Consider the following 19,383-nt stretch of genomic DNA (forward strand, 5'->3'; position numbering starts at 1 on the left):
AGTTTGACGCTGTTGCAATTAGTGATTTCTCAGAGTTTCCAATCACAACATACTACAAGCTTCTCCTTTCTGTTTGGCTTCATGTCAGTTGATTTCATGATAGATGTGGCAACATATTAGTGCTGAGTCGTTATACAAATTCATTGTGTATGTCTATTGGGATCTTTGTGCAGCCTTAAACCTATTAAGTTGTACTGCTAGATTATATAGGTGTTTTTTTATACCTTGGATCAAATCTTTTTCCCTGGTATTTGTGCTCAAAAGTGCCTGTTAAACATCAGCAATATGTTTTGTGTTTGCCTCCTAGTTTAAGGAATTAATAAAATTACCTAAAAGTCTATTTTGTTTGTTTGACAAGTACAATTCTACTAAATGTATGCAGCTCTGGTCCCCAATCCGTGGTTAGTTTGTGTTCACTTTTTTTTCTGATATAAAAACAATTAATGTATCAAAATGTTTAAAAAAAATAGACTCCTATAAACATATCTAGTAGGTGGCAAAAATATGACATTAAAGACGAATATATTTACAGCAAAAATACCGAAACAGTATTCAAACACCTTAGGGAAAGCAAATATTTTATGTTCTAGGAATTCAACAATTGTGTAAGGCCACAAGGATATTAACTGGTTTTGATAGAAGATTAACAAAACCATCTCAGTCCAAAGGGAATCCCACATGGTACCTTTGACCTATTTTAATTTTTTTACAATGTAGAAATTAAGGCACTAACTCAACTCTGTCCTAATGTCAAATGGACACTTCCTTATCTGAACAATCCTTAATTGAAATGTTTAGCCTTGGTATAGTGTTGGTCTGCAAACTGTTTGGTGTGGAATCATGGTACAAGCTAACAACAAGAGGTAAGAGTGCCCCCCAAAGATCCCAAAGAATCACACCTGATGAACCAATGCAACACAAGTTAGACCATTTAATAAATGATTCTGTATATATGTGTCTGAGCTACTTACTGTATGTTCTGAGGAAGGTGCAATAAAAACCATAACAATTTCTTGTTGGACTCTTTGTGGCATTAATATCCTTGGACTTGATTAGCCAAGAGAATTATTTATTTATTCTGGTTGTCTGAGTTGGGCCTTCAATGTTTAGGATTTTCTAAATGTCTTACTTTTCCGCCACCAGCTGGTGGTTTCAACAATAACACCTGGTTGTTGAGTACTTTTCCAGTCTTGAGAAATAAGCTTGTTTTTAGTGATTCTTCTCAGTTCTTGGTAGTGGGCTCCAGCTTCTGCAACCGCTCCAGATAGGCACTATGTGTTAACTAAAGTTTGTAAGGTAATAATATGTCAATGTTGTATTTTTAACTGGTTGTATTGCCCCTAAGTGCACCAAAAACATTCCAATACAGATTTATGGACTCCACATTTTCTTACAAAACTTTACCGTTACCCAGGCTGCCATCGACTACTTGTAAAAATATGTTGTTTGTCAGTGTAGAAGAAACAACAGGCCATGTGGGTGATGCAGGATCGGAACAATTTGCCAAAAGAGAAGAACACAAAAGAGGGAAACAGCTTGATCAGTGGAGTTTAATCCAGTCTGTTAATTCATACATGAACGCTGGTCTGAAACACACCCATTTAAAAGTCTGCACTCTACCAAGGGTAGAAATGGGCTACGATAGCATTTATCAAATTTGAATCCAGCTTCAGATCCCATATCGAATTTTCTTTGCTGCAGAAGCCGAAGATGCTACAATAAAAAACAATGTAAATTTTAATAAATCTGCTTAATTATTTGGGAAATATCGAATTAATTGCTGATTTCTATGCCTGCATGATACACAGAGCACAGTGTGACATCAGTTACGCAATCACCCTTTGAAAGTTATCAAAAACAAGCTCTTACTTTACTTTACTTATACTAACATAAAAGTCGCTAGATAGATATTCAAGCAAGGACTTGCTGACTTTGGTACATCAGAGTTCAGCAAACAACCATTTTCAGTCAGTCTCACTAGAGACTGTGTCACCGAGCTAGCACATGTTTGTGTGCATCACCAAATGTCTTTTGGAGACGTCTGTAATGTCAGAAAGAGGTAATCTAAGAGATATTACCATCTTGAAACTGGATCGATATGGTACCAGCTACCGTAGCCCATACCTGACAGAGAGCGCAACAATCCAGCTACTAGTGTAAACCTTGGCTTGACACACGGCATCGCATCCTCAATATGCAAAGTTTTGTGTTTTCTTGATTGGCATCTGGTGTTAAACGCATACCCATCATCAACATAGTTTCAACAAGTTTTTACTGTGATATTATTTAGAAATAAACTTACACCACATTCACTAAATAACCATTCATGCCGTGGCAATCAACTCTGAAAGACCATTGACACATTGACAGATCTTTGACGTTCACTTCAGTTCTCTGCATCTTGGTCATGGCTATCTTTCATTTTGAAAAACAAATGTGCTTTGATCCACCTACTGACCGTTGTTGGTAGAATTAAACTCGAAAGGCAGTCACTCCGACACAGGAAGGCATTTTTCTCAGTTTTTGGCTTAATGTATAAAATGAGTGTCCACAGAACTACATGGGGAACAGACAGTAAGTGTGTGTCTTATGCAAATCTGTATTTTTCAACAAAGAAAAAGAAAACATGCCATTTCTGGAGTTTGCACTTCAATTTATGAAAGTAATGAGAAGTTTTAAAAGTTACCCTTCCTTGCGCAGTAAACATTTTACAAAACCTTCCTCTGGGCACTCTGGATGTGGGTGCATCTCTGTCTACGAAAAGAAAGCTGTGCTGTTCACATCTTCATGCACATTAAGGGGGGTAAAAAATATTTTTTCAATTTTTTTTGTATTTGTAGTAAAATCCAAGGGGAAGAGAGGTAAGGTGTATGGATGCAAACAAATGGCTTAAGGCTCATCTTTGTGCATAAAACAGTTTTTCATGTGTGACTACAGTTTGTACTGTAATAACAATGTTTTTTCTTCGAATGACCCCCACCATGATGTGTTGTGTTCTTCCCCTAAAAATAAATGTTTCCTTCTCCTCCTGCTCACTATAATTTCAGTGTGTTGATAGTGTTTTCTTTAATAATCTGTTACTGAGATGTTATGTTCTTCACTTGGAAATAACCGCCTTCTTAGTAATGCTTGCTCTCCTGCTTACTCCTCCCCCTCCTCCTCCATGCCAAAGCTGGCTGGGGATGGTGAAAGCATCCACACTCATGCCCATTGTTTTAGAAGGGATGGCACTAAACTGCTTCCTGTCTGAACTGTACTTGAAGATGGACTCCACCTGGGCGGAGCCAATTGTCCGTGGCCCTGCGCCAACCAATCGTACGAGCTCCTGGGAGTCGTAGTTCATGGTGTAAACTCCCCTGAACTGGCAATTGGTATCACGGAATAGGATGAGGAAGTGGTTGGCAGGACTCTTCTCCATCTCCTGAGGTTGGAAGAAAGAGAAAGAAAAGATTGTCAATTAATAATGGCTGTGTGTTTCAGTTTTTAACTGCTTATATGATTTTAAAATATACAAGTGACCTTGTTTAGTGCTGATAATCGCATAAATACAAGAATTCACAACAAAATATTTTAATTATTTATGGCGTGATTTTAGTGAAGGGAAATAATTGTCTACCTCAACTATCTTGTTTTTCTGTGTCTCGTTGACCTTTCCAGCGAGGCAGCAGCGAGACAGAGCGTTGTTAATGATGAATTTGTTAGACTTGAAGCTTGGTTCTTTGAAGAGTTTTGGACCTGAAAAAAAAAAACAGGCGTACTTGTTCATGCAAACCCATGTGGGATCAATTGTAGGGCCTAAGTATACGAGTACTCATGATGTACTGTGGTAGTGTACCTGTGTATTCGGGGGCCGGCGAGGTTCCACTGGAAACCGTCTCACATTCCTGATTTACGTTCTGATTTGCCAATCTACTCGGTGTCACACATCCTGAAGGTGAATCAGGACGACTGTTGGACAAGTCAACCATAGAAAAAAATATTCAGAATACCGTCAAGGCCCATGCACAATACAACTTATTTGGCTCTAAAAACAAGTATGTTTCTCTTCATTTAGTAAGAAGTCAAGGAACCATACAGTTGACTAGTTCCCTTAACACATGTTATAATACCTCCCCCTTCCCCTTCAGGCTGCACTTGAAAATAAGAATTTTGTTCTTAATTTGCTTGCCTGGGTAAATAAAGGTTAAATAAATAAATAAATAAATACAAAGTATTCAGAACTTAAACATTTGGTTTTTATCAAATCTTTTAATTTAAGCTTGTAAAACATAACATGCTATGATGCTAATGTTAGCATGTTACTGTATTAGTGTACTATATATTACCGTTATACATTGAGCATTAACCTCAAAGTGCAGCTAATGTTCATGCTAAACGTTAGCATGTTGCCTTAAATTGCTCACGTTTTGCATGTTACATTATTGAAAACTAAAGTAGGCTTATGATAACGTTCAGGACATTATTGGGTAACACTTTACCATAAGGTACACAACATTGTAGTAAGTACTACATAGTTATGCATTGTCAACTACATAGTTTTTTTCAGTTTTAATTAGTTTTTAGTTCCTAGACAACTACCTTGTTTTTTGTTATTTTTCAAGTAACTATTACATAGTAATGCATTACCTACTACAAATCTTTTTTTATTAGTAACTAGGGGAGAACGGGGTAAGTAGGCACACTTTTTACTCTAGTGAGAATTGCTCATCACCTAAACATCTTTCAATAGTCATTCCTATATTAAATTGAAGCTTAAGGTGTTGGCTTGAAATGTGTACCCCTCACTTTTTCTATCTTATTGTAATAAAGAAGAAATTAATCATCAAAGACACCCTTACACATTGTGACAACCAACCCCATCAAGGGGTCGGTTGTCACACACTATGGGGTTGTTTGTCACAATGTAATCTTAATGGGAATGCATTGTCAAGTTGACAAATAGGCCTACATAACTTAATGTAGGCTTGGCAGCTGGTCTAGTTTGGGATGCACTGGGTTGTTTTGAGTTTGTTGCCCTTTTTTCTTTTGCGTGCTAGCTGCCTTTTCCTGCTCTATTCTTTCCTTCTCTGGGGTGTCAGAGAGGATACTGCTTGACAATTTATTTCGTTATTGGGTTCCTTTTCTGGCTGCAGCCTTGAGATAACATGTGACAACCAACCCTCCAAAAAATGTGACGACCAACCCCAACTTGAATTTCTTGCTAGCATCAAGGCCAACAACCATCTGACAACTAATTAGCTTGCTAACCACAATCTAAACTATAGTTTACCCTTCACACATTGTATGGGTAACAAGTGTTTTGTTATAAACCCATTGTGTAAAAGCCTAGAAGAAAAATACTGAGGAGCTAAATATTTTCAATTTGACATGAAAAACACAAACAGTCGTCTCACCTCAAATTCAGCAGTCTAACTCCAAGGAAGACTATGGAGGTGACCTCTGATCCCAATTCCGGATATTTACATATCAACATTTCACTGACAGTGCCTTCTGGTTCCGAGATATAACGATTGTGACAAATTACCCCGTTCTCCCCTAATGCATAACTATGTAGTAGTTACTAAAAACAAAAAAGCTATCTAGTAGGTAACGCATAACTATGTAGTAGTTACTAAAAAAAACTATGTAGTAGTTACTAAAAAAACTAATGTAGTTACTTCAATTGTGTGTACCTTATTGTAAAGTGTTACCCATTATTGTAACATAACATATAGGATATTGTAATTGATGTAAGAATTATGAGAGTAAAAGATGCCCACAAATGCCTTATACAGCAGTGTACCTGTTGGGTTTCTTAGTGGGGACAGCACGGCTGTTTCCTGGTTCATCCTTGGCTGCCAGATTGAGGGAGGAGTGAGAGTAGACTTTGGTCAACTTAGAGCCTGGAGACACATAAATATTAAGACATTAAAACAGTTAAAGTCATTGAAATCATCTTCAAACACTTGTTAAGAACTTTTGTCGCTTTAGACTTTACCAAGTGATCCCTTGGCTGGACTCAGAGACAGCTTTGTTTCCTCTCTGGTCAGGCTGCGAGGCCGGGAGCGGGTTTTCTTTGCGGATGATCGTCCTTGATTGGCCGATTTGTGTTGAAGCACTTTATCCAAGTCCTCCATGATCTTGAGTTGATGCCTCAGCGCATGCTCCCCTCGTGTGAAATCGCCCCAGCGGACTGGTGTTGCAGGAGGTGTGGGGAAAGGTGAGGTTGTGCCTGCAGGAGGTGTATTGGAAGGAGATTCCACTCTTTTGTCTGACGATGCTGGTCTGAAACCAAGAGGAATTTGATCACTTTTACATGAATCTCAGCTTTTCAAAGTTCGGTTGCAAAAAAGCATCCACTTTGAGCATTCCTTCGTAAAAGGTTTTTTCTTTGTTTTACCTGTTTTCCATTTCTTGCTCATGCCACTGTCTCCTCTTCTTCAGTTCTTCAGTTCTCTTCTGCTGTTTTTCCAACAGCAAAGCTCTTCGCTGGGCCATCTCTTCCTCACTAACTACGTCCTCCTACAACCACACAAGCACAAGATCATATAATCAAATGTAATGACAAAATGACATGTAAGATAAACTTCCCTTTCCCTTCCGTTCTATTTTGCAAGCACCCACCTTAAAGAAATATTGAATTCCTCCTCTTGTTCCCAGTTCATTCAGTTCTCCGCTTGGTTCCAAAGTTTCAGTCTGTGCGGCCTGCTCTTCCTTGGATTCAGCCGGTTCCTCTGGCAGACTGCCGGCTCCAATGGCCAGATCCACCTGCTCTACGGGATGATGGGATTCTGCACCAAGTCCTATGGCAGATTCCACAGCGGATTCTGTGTGGTCACTCATAGAATCAGAAGAAAACTCCTGCCCTTCATTGGTTGGTACATCACTGCCTCCCTCTGGCGCTCCAAGAAATGACAGTGAGACCTCAATCAGGCTGCAGCGCTTCCCTTCGCCTCCACCTCCCACTCCATCACCTCCTGCGCTGTAAAGGGACAAAGTCTCGCTCTCAAATGAGCACTCGGACGGAGCGCCAGAACTGCTCCCGCAAGCAGTCCTCGGACGATCTTGTCTGAATTGCGGCAACACTGGCAACCCTGCCATAGCCTCCAAATCCTCCAGCTCCAGACTGAACTGGGTTGGTGTCTCGCTGGAGGCAGTGTCTGAGGTGCTCTCTTCAGGCTGAGGCAGCTGGCTAGGCTGAGGAGACTCTTGAGGAGTCCGTGGCCCACCGATGCGGAAGGAAGAGGAGGTCTGAACCTGACACTTGCTGGGGCACGCACGCCGCAAGTGGGGAATGGTGTCCACATTCCGGGTCGGCGTCAAGGCCCTGTTGAGTGGGGGGAATTTGAGTTCGGAAGGCCGAGGGGGAGGCTGATGCTGGATACGCGGGTGGTGCTTTGGGCTGCGGGGAGTGGAAGACGAGTGGATCTTAGTGCGAGGAGTTGGACAGGAGGAAGAGATGATAGAGCATGGCGAGGTAAGAATGTGAGAACGCCGAGAAGGGGAGGAAGCAGAAGGTGGACTGGGACCAGGAGGAATCACCCAGGCTTTGGTGCTACTCCGTGTAGGAGTCTTTGTCGGGGTTCTTGGTGGTGTCTTGGTTGGGGTGTGAGGAGGGGTTTTGGGTTGTGTTTTGGCTTTACTTTTAGGGGTGGTTTTGGGTGTGGTTTTGGGTGTAACTCTTTGGTTGCTCATGAGTTGCTGCTGCTGTTCCGTCAGCTTCTGCATGTCCTTCTGCAGCGACTGCAGAGCTTCACTCAGTTTATGCACCACATCGTTGTACTCCACTAGGACGCCTTCACCTCCTTTTTCTTTCTCTGCCCCTTTCTTACTATCAATAGAGAATGTGACCTGCTTCTCTAACCGAGGAGGATTGGAAACAGACTGCTTCTCTTTCCCCTTCTCTCCATCTTTTTCTTTCTCTGTCTTTTCCTTCTCCTCTTCCTTTTGCAGTTGCTTCTCCATGTGTGTGAGGCGCTCCTCCAGGCTAGCACTATCCTCCTCTGCTCCCTCCCCTCCGCCCTCTCCTTGCTCTCTTTTCAGTTGAAGGAAAGCTGTTTTTCCAAGCCTCTGCCTGTGCTTGGCAAAAATGGCTTCAATACGTCTCTTTTGGGCTTCTATGCTTTTGCGTTTTTCCTCAAGACGAGCCCCCAGCTCCCAGGCATCAGAGCCTGGTTCAGGGCCTCTGGGAACTGGGCTGTCCTGGCCCCCAGGGGCCCCTGCTGGGGTGGAGGGTGTGTTTGGAGTGCCCGGGGTTGTTGGGGTCGGAGCAGTGGCTGACTCCTCCCCAGGAGCAGCGGGCTGTCTTCGTCTGCTGTCTCGTCGCTCAGCAAAGTTTGTCATGCGTGGACTGTTGCTGCTGTGGTTTCCCTGGCGACCGTTACTGGGCCGCATATTACCAGGAGCATTTCTAGGGGCATCATCTGATGCTTCAGAGGAGTCGACGCTGCCATCTCGTAGAACTGAGTCGTCATCGCGTGACATGTCGGAGTTGCGTTCTGATCGGTCCCTCCTCTCTTCCCGTCCTTGCCTTTTAGTATCACCCACTTCTCCTCCAACAGGTCGGTGGAGGACTCCAGAGCGACAGGGAGCCGAGCTACTGAGCTGGAGATCAACTTCCTCTGGGGAATGTAGGAAGAAACCAGCTGGGGCTCCTTCTGGACATAACCTGGGCTCTGGCCTTCCCAACACCCCTCTTCCACCCTTCTCTACTGTCTTTGCCTTTCTGAGCTCTTTGCTGCCAGGACTGGGAACCACCTGTAGCGCCTCCTCGATGGTCGGCAGCTCTCCAAGTGGAGTTGTGTGCGCATATGGGCCCCAAGATGAGCGCTGCGATGGTGCTGAAGCGCTGACCAGGTGACTGAAGTCCTCTGGAGGGCTGTACGGGACTCGAGTCATCCCCACTGATGTCATTGCAGGGATGCCGGCGCTGAGGCTGTCAGTGCTGACAGAGCGAAAGACAGAATCTATTGGGTTTCCCATGACAATGTCAACATCACTGTCCAGCCCAAATGGGATGCTGAAAGTCACTGCTGACAGAGGACGACTGCAGAGAGGTGGATGACGATGGAAGGATGGACAAATGGATGGGGTGGGCCACACAATAATGGAAAAGCACGGACCACAGAAGCAAAAAAAAAATTAAAAATTAAGATAAAATATGAATGCAACACCACATTTACAATATAAATCACATGGGACTTTCAGAACTACCTGACTTGTTTCCTGGTCCAACTTTTGTTTTCTGTAAAAACAGTTAAAAAATTTTTTTGGTTTATTTTATTTCTTTGTTAAATTAATTTAAATGAAATCATTCTCTGTAGTTATTTTTATTTCTTACCAAATGACACAGGAGAGGAGATTGGAACAAAGGGTTGTTTGAAGATGTAGGATGGAGAACCACTGAAACAACAAAAAAACAGTTACATGATATTCATTCACAACAACTTTTATAAAAGCCAATGTAAAATATAAATATTAGACAGAGTAAGGTTGTGCCTAATTTGTCTACCCTGACTATTTTCATGTAGGTGATATAAGTGGGATTATGGTACCTGTTGCTGTTCCCACTGACAGGACTTGTACAGTCTAGGAAACCTGATAAATCTGAAAGACATAGAAATGTTCAGTGTGAGGCTGATCATGTGTGTGAAATGTAATCATCTAACAGCCAATATAACAATATTACAGAAATGTTCCGATTAATCACAGACCTGTGAGGTCGATGGGTTGTATGGGTTGGACAAAGTCAGGCTTCTTGACCTCAAACCACTCCAGCAGCTCAGCTATGAAGCTCATGATGTTCAGCTGAGGAGAAGAGCATATTGGACCATGTGAAGTGTTTATAAGTAAGGCAAAATAAATTGTCGTCTCACAAAGCGTAAGTAAAGACTAAAACATGCATGAACGACATCATCCCAAAAAGCAAAGGAATGCTGCATAGAAAGTGGACTGTCAACACCTTAAAGACGAACTACAGTCAGACTTACATTGCCGTCTAGCAGTTGCTGGGACCTCTGCTCGCCGCATGTTGCATACGATAAACTTGAGCCTTCAATACTTATACTACTTTTTAGAGAATTAAGTTGCCCTTTTAGAATTTGTGTGCATGGCTTCTATTATGTGTATATGCCTCTTGCTACTGCCTTTAACTGCACTGATGCATCTCCAGCATTAATGTGAAAGTTCATAATGCTCACATGCAGAACAGGCGGAGCGTAGAGCAGATCCTCCACGGCCAGGGGGCAGCAGCTCTGCAAACTGCTCTCACATAACTCTTTGATAAGCTGCAGGTTGTAGAGACTGTCAGCCAATGACATGGTGTCCTTCAGACACACATCTGGAAGGAGCAAAGGATAAAGATAAAGATAATAACACATAAACATAGTAATACTCATAATAATAACTTTATTTATGTAGCACCTTTCAAAAACAGAGATAGATCATTAATAACATTTGATACAGTTCAATGAATTTTAGCAACAACAACAAAAAGTTACATGTTCTAGAATATAACACTTATACTGTGAAGTTCTCTCCCAGTGAACGACCACATTTGTTGGAAACTTTTTATTTTTTTTAACTAATGGGACAATGAGTTAAGCTGTTTACAGTCCGGGAGCATACGTACATTAGTCAAATATAAATATTTAATCATCAAATGTTTGGGTGTGTATGCATGTTTGTTTGAGTCTGAGTACATTTGTGTACCCTCTAAAGGCAGCAAGCTTGGGCAGTAGTAGTGCAACACAGCAGCTATTGCGCAGCCATTAGACAGATCTTTGACCACAGAAACCAGAGGGAAAGTAGGAGTCAGCTTAGACTGCACTTTATCCTTCCTATAGCGGATCTATGGATGAAAAGAGAGGAGAGGGGGAGGAGAAGGATGATGAGAGAGAGGAGGGTAAAAGGTATGAAACAGGAACATTAATGGGAAAGTTAGCGTAAGAGAGGAGGGATTACAGGAAAAAATTACAGATATGAAAATAGATAAGGTTTATATTTAAGAGAGTTAGAACAGACACAAAAGCAATGCAAAACAAGTCAGGATTGTCATTTCAGATAATAAATTAAACCATTGACTCAAACTATTTAACCAATCCAAACTCCAGGGTAATTGCAAAGAAGAAAAACCAACAGAAACAAAGCGCAAGCGATGCCTCTAATTAAGCAACATTTGCACGGACACACATCCACGCACAGACACATACACACACCAACCAGAAGGTGCAGTGCAAAGTTTGAAAAAAATAACAACATTGCAAAAAAGGGATAAAGTGTACAATGATAAGAAAACCATGGGTAGAATAATGTCAGTGATTCTAAGTGAATATTAGGACGTTTGTCCTTAAGTGTCCATGCAGCAGCAAAAACAGGCACTGATGACACTTAGCCTTCAACAAATATAAAAACATAATCTGTTAAAAAAAAGGTGAATTTTATTCAATTGATATCATACATATCACTTGTTTAATGTGCACATGGGATAAAATACACCCCAAAAAAAAACATACGCTGCATGTGCATGAGTAACATCCAGTCCTATTGTGCCTCCTGTAACATGACTTTGTAACATACACTTTGAAGTAAAGCAGTGAAACATAAATAAATGTGGGGCAAATACTGTTAAAGGCTGATGAGTTTTGACTGATCCATCCAACCTCGGGGTTGGAATAGTGAGATTAGTTTTCGGTCTGTCTGTCGGTCATTGATATAACTGCGTGCGGGAGAGGTGTGGCGATTGGTCAGTCTCGTGGGTCAGTCAAGTGAAGTGTGTTGCTATACGGGAGACGTGAAGGGATGAGGGTGAGAGAAGAGCGAGGTATTATACGTTACCACAGGCGGCTTATTCCCCGACTCCTTCAAACAAAAAGCGATAGCATGCTGGATGGGGGATGGCAGAGAGAGGGAAACAAGCATAAATGACAAGGGGTCCGTCACCGCGGGAACCGCCACACCACAAAGTCACATGGCACTGCTCAGGAAGAGAAGGGGCAACATGGGAGGAGAAGGAGGACGGGGACGCACAAAGGGGGGGCACAGAGGCAGTTTAATAACCGGCGAGGAAGTCACTTCACCTCCCTCCCTCATCTCCTTCCCCCCCTCCCCTCGGCTCTGATCATCTGGGCAGTTTGAGATGGAACTGAAGACTGAATGTAACAAAGTCGTAACTGTAACACCCTAGTGTCCAAAACATCATCAAGTTATACTAATAACTAGACATGTAGATACAGGACATTTTCAGTGGCAGCTTAATTGGTCAATTGCAAAAGGTCAGTAGAAATATGAACGTCATGTACACAAAGGCACTTTTCATTACAGGACAGATACAATTTATGTGTATCATTTCCCAGCAGGCACGATAATGCCAGCCATAGCAAAAGGACAGACTCAGAGGTGAGAGAAGAGGACACTTACTGGGACTAGTTTCCAGTACCAACGGGTGGATTGACACTGCCAGAGAGCAAGGCATGACAGAGACACACCAGGGGGACAAAACAGAAAGGCAGAGCAAGGTCCATGTTAGAAGCATCAGCAACACAGCTACAGTGTGAGAGACAGCTGCTTCATAGCAAAACATCATGCACATTGTGTGTGTGTGTGTGTGTGTGTGTGTGTGTGTGTGTGTGTGTGTGTGTGTGTGTGTGTGTGTGTGTGTGTGTGTGTGTGTGTGTGTGTGTGTGTGTGGTGTGTGTGTGTGTGCGTGCGTGCGTGCGTGTGTGTGTGTGTGTTTACCGGGTCTTGGGCGGGCTGCAGGTCTGTGCATGTCTGTGACTTGGGGGGTTCTTCTAGTTCTTCCGTGCTTTCTCTCAACTTCTGGTTCAGCTGTAAGAAGTCGAAAAAAAGGGATTAGTTCACAGTTTTCCAGTCCAAGCCTTATTCAAATAATGCTGTTATCAAGAACAATACCGAACCCACCCTTAAACAAACAATATTGGAAGGCTAAATATTTCAAAATGAAGCTGCCTTTACTGAGATGACATGCTACGTAAAAATTTAAAAAACAAGAGCAAGGTGTATCATAATACTGATATCTGTAGATGATTTATAACATAGGAAAGCTTTACAAAAAAACGGCATTTTAGTTTTTCTAAAATAAAGGAGTCACTGTCAGAATCATGTAGTGACTGACACAGTCATGTGAATCCTGTAAATGATCAAAGACATAATAATTTGTACTGTGATTCATCTGCTTTCTGAAGGCAGAAGATATCAAAGTGAGACGTATGCAGCAAAAATTGTAAGAAAATTGACAAAGACAGTGAACATGTCCTCTGATTAAAACAGCTTTCTAAATAAATAAAGTGGCAGCAGTTGAAAGTGACATCGGCGCTGTTGCCATGACATCGCATTCTCACCCTGTTGACCCAGAAAAGCAAGGCGTTCTCCCACGGAGAGCCAACACCCATCTGCTCTGCCTCCGCTGCCATCTCCACCTTGGCCACCGTCTCTTCAGCAGCCAGTGTCATCAGAGCGTCAATCAGGGCCAGGTGGGCTTTCTGCACCAATCACAAGAGGGATCACTTAACCATCTTACTTTGTACTCTTCAGTCATCTTCTCTTACTTATAACTATTATCAGGACTACCCACAGCTCTAGAAAAAGGTTAGAGACCACTGCAATTTTTTCTATATCTTTACATTGATTAATGGAAATTGGCCTAAATGACAATATTTTTTATTCAGAATGTAGGATACATGTTGTCAGTAGTAGTCTAACATTTTTTATTTTACTCAAACATATACCAAGTAAAACTAGAGACACTGATCATTTGGAGAGGTTTCTTAATTATTTCCAGAATAGAATGTTCCATTGTGGTGTCCACAAATAAATAATTCCTGAATAAAAGGACCATAATCATATCAGCTTAAATACTGACTGAAGGATAACACACTCCCTGACACACTCATCAACAGCTCAACACAAACACAGACACGCCTACCGTCTTGATGGGGACATGGCTGATGTCGTCCTCGGTGACGTCTGCATCCTGGACCTTTGGAGCGAGGCCTTTCTTAATGAGGAACTGCAGGAGAGCCGAGGTGTCAGCCGGGGACCCCTGCTTCGCTGGCAGGGAGACCCCGTGCACCTGGGCCAGCAGGGCCTGGGCTCGACAGTAGATCTCCGGGGAAAGAAGCAGCTTGGAGATGGATGGCTTGAGGTGCTCTTGTTCATACTGGTCCTTGTAAAGTGGCTCCCGCAACTCCACAGGGACATTTTCTGAAGAAGGAAAGGAGCCAGTGTTGCTGAGATTTTTTAGCCGTGCTAGCAACATGGCTCTAAAGCTAACGTATGTCTGTTGATTACTTTGGTCCAGACTGAAATATGTAAACAACTATTGTCATGGTGAATTGCACAGAGATTTGTGGTTCTGAGAGAATGAATCCTACTGACTGATGAATCCTGATGACCTAGATGATCCTGTGATTTTCATCTGGCGCAATCATCAGGTCAATACTTTCATTTGTCTAACATTTTGGTTTATGACCAAATACCTGAAAAAGGTATACATTATACCTGCTTATTATCAGCATGTTAGCATCATGGATGTGGTTAGCTTGAAGTTAGTATTTTGCTCAAAGCACAGCTGAGCAGCCTAAAAAGAACTGCTAGCATTGGCTGAATGCTCTTAGTCATTAACTTATAGAAGGAGAGACACAAGCTTAAATCCATAGTATATCTTCCGCAGCTCAAGATCCCATAATATAATATCTAAACTTTGAGAGGACGTAGCTCTTTCCCAAGGTTCAACATACTTTGTATTTATGAGATTTGTTAATCTTTGAAATCACTAGGCAAACAGCTGTAAAGTTTGTTTTGAGTGGTATATAAGATAGAGCAGGCGGACCTAAAGATTAACCCCAAAGAAACAACATTGCTCATGAACTCAAAAGAAGAATTAATATTTCAGTGTAAGTGGAAATGGTCGACTCGACCATTATCTACGAGGCGGAAGTGATAATTGGGTGGAGGTGCTCATTCATCTACTGGAGCACTTTATCTGAGCTGCATGTGAGGAGAAAACACCAACCATAACAGTTATGGTGCAGATATAAGACATTTCTTGCCTTCTTGCAGATTTAGGAGACGAGGAAAATGAGTCAGCTTCTCTCTTTCCCAGAGAGCAATGCAGGGGATTGCTTTATCACAGAGCTCCACCACAGCCTCTGTTCTGAAGGGAGAAAACTACTAACTTACTACTGGGTAAAAAGGAAAGAAGTCTTCCCACCGTGGAAATTGGGTGACAGTAAGAGCCAGCGTCTGACTGCAGGAGAAGATAATTTCATCATCTGCATGGACAGCTCAACTAGGTTCCCCCAGACAAGTGTAAGTGTGTGTGTGCGCGTGTCAAGTAATCTACAGTGTGCAAGAGGCACAGACCACTAAGAGTGGGTCATTTCATAGACATACACAAACCGTGGACACAGAAACACACACTTTCCTGACTGACCCATATTCCAAACTGTGCAGCCTCTGGAAGGCTGTGCCAAGGAGTCGGGTTAATCCTGAAGATTGGAGTGAATCTTTAAGAGGGAATATCACAATCTCTTCCACTCACTATTACAGTCAATCCTGATTGCCTTCAAGCCTTTGTCAGTTATTTTCCACTCCTTCAACTGTCCCCGTACATCTAACTATGACTCGTAATGAGGGCCACAATTGCCTGCCTTTTCTATCTGTAACCTATACTGTTGTCAGGATGTCTTATGTAACAAACCCCTTCCTCCCATCCTCTCCTCCATCTCTCTGCACTGCTCTAATCAGAAAAGAGAAATTACTTCATAACCATGGGTAATTTCAATTAAAAAAACTATCTGTTCCGCTACATACACCACAGTTCAAGCACACACTCCATTGCAGTGTGACACACACACACTATTTGGGGTTAAACCCACGTCTTTCACACTCTGCAGCACTGGGAGGAAATAGGACTGCCGTCGCTATGGGGACGGTGGAAATGGAAAGCGGCCATTCTATCTCTGTAACCACAGGCAATGAGACTGGACTGCAGAGTAGGAACCAGCTAACCCATTCAACATTTACTAATTCAATCAGGGGAAACACAGAAACAGACAGAAAAAACAGCACAACAGTACATTGATGTGTGCTAGAAATCACAAAAAATATGATCAACAATTAAATATGACTCATATGTGGTGTTGGTCAGACACAATGATGAAGACTTACATCTATATAGGGGAGAACGGGGGAATGTGAGGCATCGGGTAATGTGAGACACCCCTTGTATCTAGGCAATGGAACATATTTTTGGTCATGTGAGATATATGTTTTCAAGCCCCTCTAATTTCCACTCGGCCATGAAAGAGAGTACCTCATGGTGATGTTGTAAGCATGTTTTTTTCCACAAAAATTTATTTTTTGCATGTAAAAGTAAATTTTCTTGCTGTCAACTTAATCGATTGTTGTGCCAAAGCAAATTGATTCAGGTAGAAAAACTTCTATCATACATGTTGATGAACTACCAACATATGAAACCATGTGATGATGATAACTGAAGAGTAGCCTGAATTGCTGAGAGAGGTTGTTTTTTCTCAAATTGTGGCAGTGGGGTAAAGTGAGACAAATGCTGTGGGGAAGAGTGAGACAGTGTCTATGCCCTCTTTTAATGAATCCATTATATTTGAAGTAGCAAGGAGACTAGTTTGAATAAGACAAAAGACAATGTGGGCTGAAGGTGGGGGTTGATGGTTGAAGGGGTGTCAGCAAGGGCATGGTTTGGCACGTATATATGTGGGGGACAGGAGAGTGACCTTTAACATCAATAGACTCTAAGTAATATGTCTTTATTCCATGAATGATCCCAATAAAACAAATGCAGAAAAATATTAATCAAAGACTGAAAAGATGGAAAAAGCTCTGGGTCTAGTCCTGTGTTCTGAGTCCCAGGCTGTTCTAGCTGGTTCTGATTGTTTTTTGCTCTGACCCCTAGACACTAGCTGGCTCTAAGGGTCCTGTGTTCTGACCCTCAGACTGTGTTTTAATCTTACTGGTTCTATCTGTCATTTGAATGTTAATTATTTAATATGAATTATATGTTGAATTTGATCAGAGTTACTTTCAAGTGTTTAGAAAAATGTTTTGCTTAATTGACCAAACCCCATGATTCTGTTACTAGTCCGACATTAGTTTTGGAATATTTGGTTTTCAAGCTAGCTGTCAGGATTCTGTTACAACATGTGTTGTTATGGTAGTTTCAGAGTGGAAAAAGTAAGTGGATCAGTTTACCCCCTTGATTTCTCTGGTCTGTCTCAGTTTACCCCACAGCTGGGGTAAAGTGAGACACAAGACAACTTTTTTTTAAACATTCATATTTTCACTGCCCTTTGTCTTGAATAAATTCTGCTAATGCCCATTTCTAGGAAACATCCTGAATTAATGGGAAATGTGTAAATTTGACTGATAAATAATTTTAGCTCGCTTAGCCCCTCTAAACAAACAAACAAATGTAAAAAAGTGTCTCACATTACCCCATTCTCCCCTACATACACTCAACAAAAATATAAACGCAACACTTTTGTTTTTGCTCCCATTTTTCATGAGATGGACTTAAAGATCTAAAATTCATTCCAGATACACAATTGTACCATTTCTCTCAAACATTGTTCACAAATCTGTCTAAATGTGTGATAGTGAGCACTTCTGCTTTGCTGAGATAATCCATCCCACCTCACAGGTGTGCCACATCAAGATGCTGATCTGACATCATGATTAGTGCACAGGTGTGCCTTACACTGTCCACAATAAAAGGCCACCCTGAAATGTGCAGTTTTGTCTCACAGCAAAATGCCACAGATGCCACAAGCATTGAGGGAGCGTGCAATTGGCATGCTGACAGCAGGAATGTCAACCAGATCTGTTGCTCGTGCATTGAATGTTCATTTCTCCACCATAAGCCATCTCCAGCAACTTCGCACAGCCATTGAAGAGGAGTGGACCAACATTCCACAGGCCACAATTGACAATCTGATAAACTCTATGCGAAGAAGATGTGTTGCACTGCATGAGGCAAATGGTGGTCACACCAGATACTGACTGGTTCTGAGTCCCCAGACCCCCAATAAAGCAAAAAAATGCACATTTCAGAGTGGCCTTTTATTGTGGACAGTCTAAGGCACACCTGTGCACTAATCATGATGTCAGATCAGCATCTTGATGTGGCACACCTGTGAGGTGGGATGGATTATCTCAGCAAAGCAGAAGTGCTCACTATCACACATTTAGACAGATTTGTGAACAATGTTTGAGAGAAATTGTACAATTGTGTATCTGGAATGAATTTTAGATCTTTAAGTCCATCTCATGAAAAATGGGAGCAAAAACAAAAGTGTTGCGTTTATATTTTTGTTGAGTGTATTACTGATATGATGGCTAGTGAAAATTATATAGGCCTACCCATGGAGCACCACAGTATGATGTCATCCAATACATCACCACCACAAATAAAATACATCTTTGAGACAATGCCAACAGTTTATGATAAGCCTTACAAAGTTTGGATTGATCACAATGTTATTATATTGGATTACATTACACTGCACAGGTGTTGAGTCCCTTTATACAATAGTGTGCATGCTGTATTTGTTGTCCGTTCAAATACAATACAGGTACCAAAGCGTGTTTACATCTTCAATTTAAAAAATGCATTAGCAGTTTTCACCAAACACACTCCATTGTCCTACAACACCTACCATTTCACCTTCACTATACTGCCACGCGCTGTAGCAAAGCGTGCGTGCGTAACACTGACACAAATATTATGCTCCTCTGACCCATTTTTACAGCATGTCTTTCTGTAGCTGTTTAAAAAAAAATTGTATTCTATGCAGATTATCTTAGTCTGGTGAAACCCTCCACATTTTAATATAGGCCTGATGTAGCTCAGCTCTGACAAAGGCTTTGTTGCACTGCAGCGATGACAGGCTTTAGTTCCTGCGTGCATTACGCACAACTAAGGAGATTCCATCTGACAAGGATCATATTCATGCCAATCATTGGCTGAAAATCCTCCCCTTCAGTAATATAATAACCAAACAGAGTTAACGATGCAGGGTCCCCGATGCGGGACGAGCGGGTTGATAAGGATGCTTTGCAGACGGATGCTGGAGGATCCATTGGACGCGAGATCAAAACGACTAGTCTAACTCGGAGCTCCACACATATGGTGGAATTAATTATTAAGCGCCCCACCCAAGCTGCAGCGCCTCATTAGTGATGTGAACAGCCACACTGGGCTGTAGACTCCTAACCTGCAGAGCCGTAGGATTTGGACAGCAGCCACCGGACGCTGGCGCAGATCTTGGCCCGGTTGAGGTCGTACTGGTCCAGCGGTTTGATCTCCGGCACCGAGAAGGTTTTCTTCATCTCGCTGGGGGAATCCTCCAT

General features: G+C 42.0%; 1 protein-coding gene across 1 annotated transcript; it reads right to left on the reverse strand.

Annotated features, from left to right (window-relative positions):
- Positions 1 to 1,613: 1,613 nt before the first annotated feature.
- Positions 1,614 to 19,383, reverse strand: LOC307251691 (calmodulin-regulated spectrin-associated protein 3-like; the record flags this gene model as incomplete). The annotated part of the gene is made up of 19 exons (XM_080029086.1): positions 1,614 to 3,421; positions 3,617 to 3,735; positions 3,836 to 3,948; positions 5,783 to 5,882; positions 5,978 to 6,264; positions 6,380 to 6,501; positions 6,604 to 9,025; positions 9,193 to 9,223; positions 9,320 to 9,381; positions 9,534 to 9,585; positions 9,693 to 9,786; positions 10,179 to 10,318; positions 10,690 to 10,828; positions 11,815 to 11,862; positions 12,397 to 12,432; positions 12,715 to 12,804; positions 13,338 to 13,478; positions 13,922 to 14,199; positions 19,248 to 19,383. The coding sequence occupies 19 exons, from the start codon at positions 19,381 to 19,383 to the stop codon at positions 3,098 to 3,100; spliced, it is 4,734 nt and encodes a 1,577-aa protein (XP_079885212.1). The 3' UTR covers positions 1,614 to 3,097.

Source organism: Ammodytes marinus (genome assembly GCF_949987685.1).
Source record: "Ammodytes marinus genome assembly, chromosome: 6".
Taxonomy (NCBI): Eukaryota; Metazoa; Chordata; class Actinopteri; order Uranoscopiformes; family Ammodytidae; genus Ammodytes; species Ammodytes marinus.